At 37.7% G+C, this 9,181-nt stretch overlaps 1 protein-coding gene across 1 annotated transcript; it reads right to left on the reverse strand.

The window, feature by feature from the left end:
• Window positions 1–6,854: 6,854 nt before the first annotated feature.
• Window positions 6,855–8,735, reverse strand: LOC133320956 (neuropeptide Y receptor type 6). The gene has a single exon (XM_061530049.1). The coding sequence runs from the start codon at window positions 8,733–8,735 to the stop codon at window positions 6,855–6,857; it is 1,881 nt and encodes a 626-aa protein (XP_061386033.1).
• Between the last annotated feature and the right edge of the window lie 446 nt (window positions 8,736–9,181).

A 9,181-nucleotide genomic window follows, 5' to 3' on the forward strand; every position in this document is an offset into this window, starting at 1 on the left:
TATATATCTTTCGATTTGCAGGAACAAAACGTTCTGAAATTAGTATAACCTAACCTGTGACAAGATTGTTTGAAATCGCTCAATATTTGGATATAGCTTCCATATATATTTTCGCCCGATTTCAAGTAAATTGGGCATCAAACTCCTCATATATCAGATTGACATCAAATTTTGCACAACTTACAAAATTGAGCATAGAATTAATTTGACAGACATAGCCCAACGGATGACCTATTTATATTTGTTTGAAGTCCATTGACATACTTTATGGATAGATCTAGGTAAATATTAGATAAATATCACATTTTTTTTCATCCAATTTTATGTTATAGTCCTGTTTAATATATCCATAGTGGTGAAGGGTATCATATAGTCGGCCCCGTCCGACTTTACTACTTTCCTTACTGGTTTATGTATCACTTCCCTTAGCTAACAGGGATTTCCACTTGATTTCAAACGGAATGTATTTAATGAAATACATTTCCCTTTGCCCCTCGCTTAAACTCACGGAGCAATAACATCACGATTTTCCCCTATCCTAACCAACTAAGATCCACTCAACATTCAATACCTTTTTGGTGTAACACTTTTGTGTGTCTACAAAAAACAACAAAAAAAATCCAAAACTTTTTCAATTAAAACAGAAAATAAAAATCCTAGGGAAATTCGTGTTTACCTCCGCCAGGACCTCTCCTCTCACACCCCCAAAAAAACCACACAATTTCATAACGTTAATAATATACGGAATACCCTGAAAATACTTAAACCACTACGATAATGGAATGGCAATGTGGTGGCGGTGGCGTGTTTTGTGGACGAACGAAGCTCTCCAAGCTCATCGGTGCTGCTCCATAAAATGCAATCATTTTTATGTGCTGTGCTCGCTTCCGACTGCTGTTATCAATCACATTTTTTGCCAAGCAGTAGCAGAATTTGTTGCTTCCGATGTGATGTTCGAGTTGTTGTTGTTGCTTTTGTAACAAAATCACTTAACATCCGGCACTATTCAACCACTTGCTCACACACATGTACACTCGTACCCACATTCTCATGAGTATTCATTCCGGTAAGTGGGTCCTGTGAATAGATGAGATTTCTCGGTGGCCACACACGCACACCGACACATAAATGAAGTTATTTTTCTCGTAACCCATAAAGCAATGAATGGAACGGAATGGTGCGGAAAAAATCTCATTGCCATTATGAAGAGATACATGTGAATGGAAAAAAAGGTTTCCACAAATTGAAATATTTCGGTCAGGGATGGCGGATTTTTTTTTTTTTTGGAAAAGTGGGACATTTTTTATTGCAAAGTGTAATGAAGGTCCTCCCATCTCTGATGGTAATAAAACATTTGTTTTTATACCCTACACCCATGGATTTGGGAATGTGTAAGCAAAATGGAAATGAGATTGACCCACAGATACTTTGCAGGATATACATAGAATCGATTTCGAAGTCAATTAATGCATTTTCAACCGTTTCACCGACCGTCGGTCCAACCTTCCGCACGACCATGTTTTTTTAAGTGTACAGGTTACATTTATGATCCGAGTGAGCTGAAATTTGCCATAGCTCATTAATTTGGACCAAGGACGATCCTAATTAAAAATGCTGAAAATTGGTTCCGATTTAGATATAGCTCCCATATATATTTTCGTCCGGTTTTCCGAAAATTATGCACCAAAGCTATTACGTATGACCGATAGACACGAAATTTTGTATACTTTATTAAATTGAGTCTAGAATGATATGTGCGAAGTTTGGTGGAAATCGCTTCAGATTTCGATATAGCTCCAATATATATTTTCGTCCGATTTTCGGAAAATGGTGCACCAATATTCGAAATTTAGTCCTATTACCTCGAAAATTTGCACAGCTTAAAAACAGGGTCTAGACTGATGTATGTTAAATTTGATTGAAATCGGTTCAGATTTCGATATAGCTCCTACATATATATTGGTCCGATTTCTAGTAAATGGTGCATCAAAGACACTACGTGTGACAGATTGACACGATATTTAGCATAGGCTACCAAATGGCGCCTAAAATGACGTGTGATGAGTTTCGTCCAAATCGGTTCAGATTTCGATATAGCTCCCATATATATATATTTTCGTCCGATTTTCGATAAATTTTGCACCAATATTCGAAATTTCGACCGATTGTCTCGAAATTTTGCACAGCGTACTGAATTAAATCTAGGATGACGTTTGTTAATTTTCATTGGAATCGATTCAGATTTTGATATAGCCCCCATATATAATTTCGACCGATTTTAAGTAAATTGGGCACCAAATACCCAAAATACGTTTGATCGGGACGAAACTTTACACAGCCTCCTAAATTGAGCCTATAATTATACATATTAAATTTCATTAACATCTGTTCAGATTTAGATATAGCTTCCATATATAACTTCGTCCGATTCGATGTAAATGGTGCACCAAACTCGCAATTTATACCCGATTGAGATGAAATTTTGCACAGCGTGCTAAATTGAGCCTAGAAGGAAGTATATTGAATTTTGTTGAAATCGGTTCAGATATCGATATAGCCCCCATATATAACTTCGTCCGATTTTAAGTAAAAAGGATTCTAAATACCTAAAATTTGTTCAATCGGGACGAAATTTTGCAAAGTCTTCCGAATTGAGCCTAGAATGATATGTATTAAATTTCGTTAAAATCGGTTCAAATTTCGATATAGCTCCCATATATATTTTCGTCCGATTTCAGATAAATGGTTCATCAAACTTAAAACTTTCGGCCGATTGATACGAAATTTTGCATAGTGAACCAAACTGAGTCTAGAATAATGTGTGTTAAGCTTCGTTGAAATCGGTCCAGATTTATATATAGCTCCCATATATATTTTTCTCCGATTTTTGAAAAATTTGGTAAAAAGTCTAGAACATTTGTTCGATCGGGACGAAATTTGGCACAGCGCGTTAAATTGGCTCTAGATTGACGTATGTCAAATTTTATTGAAATCGGTTCAGATTTCGATATAGCTGCCATATATAACTTCGTCCGATTTGAGATAAATGGTGCACCAAATTTCCAATTGTTGGCCGAATGACACGAAATTTTGTACAGTGAACCAAACTGGGTATAGGACAATGTGTGCTAAGTTTCATTGAAATCGGTTCAGATTTAGATATAGATCTCATATATAACTTCGTCCGATTTTTGAAAAATTGGGTACAAATTGTAAAAAATTTGTTCGATCGGGACGGCATTTGGCACAGCTTACTAAATTGGCTCTAGACCCACGTATGTTAAATTTGATTGAAATCGGTTCAGATTTCGATATAGCTCCCATATATAACTTCGTCCGATTTAAAGTAAATTGATCCGGACTAAATTTTGCAAAGCCTCCTGAATTGAGCCCAGAATGATATGTACTAAATTTCGTTTAAAATCGATTCAGATTTCGATATAGTTCCCATTCAAATTTCAATATAGTTCGTCCGATTTCGCGTAAATAGTGCACCAAAGACACTACGTGTAACCGATTGACACGAAATTTAACATAGACTACCGAATTGAGGATAAAATGGTGTATGTTGAGTTTCGTTGAAATCGATTAAGTTTTTGATATAGCTCCCCAATATAACTTCGTCCGATTTCACATAAATTGGGCCCCAAACGACCAATGTTTGTTCGATTTTGATGAAATTTTGCACAGTCTACCAAATTGAGCCCGGGATTGGGTGTGTTAAATTCCATTGAAATCGGTTCAGATTTAGATATAGCTTCCCTATAAGTGTTCGGTCGATTTTTAAAAAGAGGTATCCACAGCTCCAACGTTTTTTTCGATTTATACGGATTTTCTCAAAAAGATCCTAGAATGACTGTAGGTTACAATACGAATCTTAGGAGCCCTCTCCTATATATACCCATTACGGTGTAAGGTACCATAAAGCCCAACCCGTCCGACTAAGATCCTTTCCCTACTGGTTTTATTTGGGTTCTCCACTACCTAACTACCTATGAATGTAAGTAACCTGACAAAAGGCTATATGAGGTAGTAGGGGAATATACCCACAAAAGATGTGAACAAATATTTATCTGTAAAACCATCATAACTACTTCGGTATGGAATGTGTTACGACTTCATATCCAACGAGCAAAAAAATAAATAAAAAAATTCTGATTTATTATTGCCTCATATTTCATTTGCAGCTGTAACTAACAAAATTGTGTACAGAATTTCGTAGATTCACCACCCTCCTCTTTTCCAATGTTCACACACATAACATTGCTACAAATCCACTTCGCCACATTGTGGCAATCTATTTTGGCATCCATGCATCCTTAGTCCCTGGAACTTGTTGCCGAACTGCATTAGTAACAGTTTTGTTTTTCGGAGAGAATGAGCACTTAAAGCTCACTTAAATTTCGATCACGTTTAGCATAAAACGCCATCAAATGCAGCTGCATTTTTAAGCTGCCACTACTAAGGATGCATATATTGCATACATTGGAAGGGAGGATACAGGAGGGAGTTGGCGAGGGATAAAAATCCCTGGCCGAAAAAAAATTATTTCCCAAGTGCATCACAAGCTATGCACAACAACAATGCCACCAACAAAATATTACGAAACAAAACACAATTCCCCGCATCAGTTTCCTTTGGAGACTGCAGATGTACCAACAAATCTCTCGCAGGACATGTGGGAGTAGATATAGCACCAACCTATGCCACAACTTATCTGCTATCTGTTCAGCTTTGTTCTAAGAGTTACTTAAAAATTGTTGGAGAAGGTCATTTGCTGTGATTCGGATTTTTTTGTTCGGAATTGTTATTGAAACTTTTGGTGCGGAGGTATTTTTTTAATTAACGGCGAATAGTTTTACGCCGCAACATTTGATATCTGACCTTTCGGAAAGTGGAAATAAAAAATTTGAAAAACTTACGAAGTCATTCAAGTGGATTTAAAAATACTTTTAAGGACCTCCAACAAGGCTAGGATTTTTTAAAAGAATATTTTTAAGGACCTCCAACAAGGCGTGGATTTTTTAAAAAATTTTTTAAGGACCTATAAAATGGATTTTTTTTTTAAGGACCTCCAACAAGGCGTGGATTTTTTAAAAAAATATTTTTAAGGACCTCTAGGCGTGGATTTTTTAAAAAAATATTTTTAAGGACCTCTAGGCGTGGATTTTTTAAAAAAATATTTTTAAGGACCTCTAGGCGTGGATTTTTTAAAAAAATATTTTTAAGGACCTCTAGGCGGTGATTTTTTAAGGACCTCTAGGCGTGGAATTTTTAAAAAAAAATATTTTTAAAGACCTACAACAAGGCGTGGATTTTTAAAAAAATATTTTTATGGACCTACAACAAGGCGTGGATTTTTAAAAAAAAATATTTTTAAAGACCTACAACAAGGCGTGGATTTTTAAAAAAATATTTTTATGGACCTACAACAAGGCGTGGATTTTTAAAAAAAAATATTTTTAAAGACCTACAACAAGGCGTGGATTTTTAAAAAAAGATATTTTTAAGGACCTACAACAAGGCGTGGATTTTTAAAAAAAATATTTTTATGGACCTACAACAAGGCGTGGATTTTTAAAAAAATATTTTTAAGGGCCTCCAACAAGGCGTGGATTTTTTGAAAAATATTTTTAAGGACCTCCAACAAGGCGTGGATTTTTAAAAAAATATTTTTAAGGACCTCCGACAAGACGTGGATATTTTTAAGGACCTCCGACAAGGCGTGGATATTTGTAAGGACCTCCAACAAGGCGTGGATCTTTAAAAAAATATTTTAAGGACCTCCAACAAGGCGTGGATTTTTTGAAAAATATTTTTTTAAGGACCTCCAACAAAGCGTGGATTTTTTGAAAAATATTTTTAAGGACCTCCAACAAGGCGTGGATTTTTTGAAAAATATTTTTAAGGACCTCCAACAAGGCGTGGATTTTTAAAAAAATATTTTTAAGGTCCTACAACAAGGCGTGGATTTTTTAAAAAATATTTTTAAGGACCTACAACAAGGCGTGGATTTTTAAAAAAATATTTTTAAAGACCTACAACAAGGCGTGGATTTTTAAAAAAATATTTTTAAGGACCTACAACAAGGCGTGGATTTTAAAAAAAAATATTTTTAGAGACCTACAACAAGGCGTGGATTTTTTAAAAAATATTTTTAAGGACCTACAACAAGGCGTGGATTTTTAAAAAAATATTTTTAAGGACCTACAACAAGGCGTGGATTTTTTAAAAAATATTTTTAAGGACCTACAACAAGGCGTGGATTTTTAAAAAAATACTTTTTAAGGACCTACAACAAGGCGTGGATTTTTTAAAAAATATTTTTAAGGACCTCCGACAAGACGTGGATATTTTTAAGGACCTCCGACAAGGCGTGGATATTTTTAAGGACCTCCAACAAGGAGTGGATCTTTAAAAAATATTTTTAAGGACCTACAACAAGGCGTGGATTTTTTAAAAAATATTTTTAAGGACCTACAACAAGGCGTAGATATTTTTAAGGACCTCCAACAAGGGGTGGATCTTTAAAAAAATATTTTTATGGACCTCCAACAAGGCGTGGATATTTTTAAGGACCTCCAACAAGGCGTGGATTTTTAAAAAAAATATTTTTAAGGACCTCCAACAAGGCGTAGATCTTTAAAAAAATATTTTTATGGACCTCCAACAAGGCGTGGATTTTTTGAAAAATATTTTTAAGGACCTCCAACAAGGCGTGGATTTTTTGAAAAATATTTTTAAGGACCTCCAAAACTATTTTTAAGGTACTCCGATCAAATAAAAGGCCTATTTTCAAGACCCTGAAAACCTATTCTATGTGTTTTTTTAATTTTTTCTCTACTCACCCTTCCTCAGTTACTTCGTTGCATCCGCTCACTGCTACCACCACCACTGCGATCACAGCTAGTGCTCGTCTCCATAATACTGATCGTCGTATTGTTATCCGAACTAATGAAGGGGGTCTCATTGAAACGCATTTCAATCGTCTGCTCCTCACACGATTCATTATCGAAGTCATCGTAACGATGATTCCGTATGTCATTGTCATTCAGCAGAATTTCCACTTGCTTACTACACTGCACAAGGGCCACATTGACACCACGATCCAGGCAGGGTGACAAAGCATTATGACCATTACCATAGGTCGGCTCTCGCGGTATTATCAACAGCTTATCCTTAGGGTGTGTAAGGGTGGTATCCTGCGTTATGGCATTACCATCATCATGATCATCATTTTCAAGGCTGCTGCCCCGGGTGGCGGCGCCACCATTGCCGTGATGCAATCTAGGGCCACAGGTATTACGATCCGAACGATTATAGCCTCGGGTAATATTGATAATATTATTATTGGAGGGATTAAAACAGGGCAGTACATGTTTAAATTCCTTGCGGAAATTCTCATTCAGCCAGGCATAGAGGAAGGGGTTGTAACACGTCGATGACATGGCAATGGAATGGGCCACAAAAAAGAACAGGGTATAGAAACGCCATTCATTCGATTTTTCATAGAAGTCATCGAAAATGTTGACCACGTTCAGAGGAAGCCAGGAGAGGCCAAATACCCCCACCATGGCGATTAGCATGCGATTGGTACGTTTCTTGCGATCACGATCGGCTTCTTCTTTGCGTGATGATTTTGAGCCAGGTTTGGCCTTTGCTCGGGCATTCAGCTTAAAGGAAATCCATATGTAGCAAATGGAGATGATGATGAAGGGTAGGACAAATTGCAAAATTGTCGTGACGGAGCCGAAAACCTTACGATATCGCTCCGTGGGCCAATCCTCCTCACAATAGCTTATGGAACTGCTGGGCATGTCCGATTCCGCCATACTCGCTGTCGAAGCGGCCGAGGATGAGGATACAATTTGCATATAAGCATCATAGTTCCGTTGTGGTGAATAGGAGACATTTAGCGGCACCGTGGGTGAGGAGGAGGACAAAGAGGCCACAACAGCAGCTGCAGCGGCGGTGGCTGCGGAATTCGAACTGGAACTGCTGTTGAAATTAAATTGTGTAGCATTCCCTGCCAGATAATCCTCCGTCATATTCCCATAATCATTGACCACCTTTACGTACATACCATATGGCAGGGTGGCCAGCAGCGATATGACCCATATACTTATCACGATGGCTATACAGGTGGACATTTTCATGCGAGGATGAAAGGGGTAGATTATGACAAAATATCGATCAATTGCTATGGAGGTTAGGGTCAACGTGGAGATATAAATACTGCAACCCTGGGCAAAGGACACCAAGTGGCACAGGGTTCTGCCAAAGGCCCATCGCCCCATAAAGGTATACAACGGTGTAAAGGGTACCGCCAGGATACACAACAAAATATCCGATAAAGCCAAATTGGTTATGAAAATATTCGTCACTGTTTGCATGGCACGATTCCGCAGGACCACATAGCACACCAGGACATTTCCGAAGACCCCGAGGATAAACACCGTCGTATAGAGGATACAGAAGAAAATTTGCACAAAATTATTTTCTATCAGATCATCACGTTCCCGTGGTATTTGTATGGCTGGTTCGGAGGTGGTATGGGCCGACGACGAGGGCATTAGATCCAATACCGGATGATGATGACCTGGTTCATTATGTAGCACTGTGTGATTATATGAGTGATAGGCCATATCTGAGGCATTGGGTTTTTGGGCCACCATGGCGGACCAGGTGGCAGCTGCCATTAGGGAGGCAGGGGTGGTTAAGGTTAAATTTGGCATCTTTGTAAATGGTCCAAAGGGGGTTGGTGGGGTGGACAAGAGGAGGTGCAGACTATGGATTTCCAGCTACCAGCCACTTAAGGTTCTGCTGCTAATATTTCAGGGGGCTAGTCAAGAAATTTCAAAATTTTTGTTAGGCCTTCCTCAGGTTATACAGGTCCTCTCAGCCTCATTGTTAGCATTTTTCAAGAGGTTAAGGGTATAACCGCTATTTTTACAATCCAAGGAATATGTTAGTGGCCTTTGGCCTTTATTCCGAATCCTTTATTTTTTTTAAAGGTTCACTAACCTCTTTCCTTTGTTGTCTAACCTTTTCTTTGGCTTATCCTTTATCCTTCGTGTCAAAAGGCCTCCAGGACCTCTCTATAGCCCTCGAAGCTAAGCTTAAGAAATTAATTTTATTATGTTCCTTTTGTTTTAGTTGTTGTTGTTTTCCTTCTTCTTCT

This window comes from Musca vetustissima, unplaced genomic scaffold, assembly GCF_032173495.1.
Source record: "Musca vetustissima isolate MV318-11 ecotype Yass unplaced genomic scaffold, APGP_CSIRO_Mvet_v1 utg35745, whole genome shotgun sequence".
Taxonomy (NCBI): Eukaryota; Metazoa; Arthropoda; class Insecta; order Diptera; family Muscidae; genus Musca; species Musca vetustissima.

What these genes read in the sequence shown, in the direction of transcription:
- LOC133320956 (XM_061530049.1), bottom strand. Translation starts at nt 8,735, where the DNA reads ATGCCAAATTTAACCTTAACCACCCCTGCCTCCCTAATGGCAGCTGCC.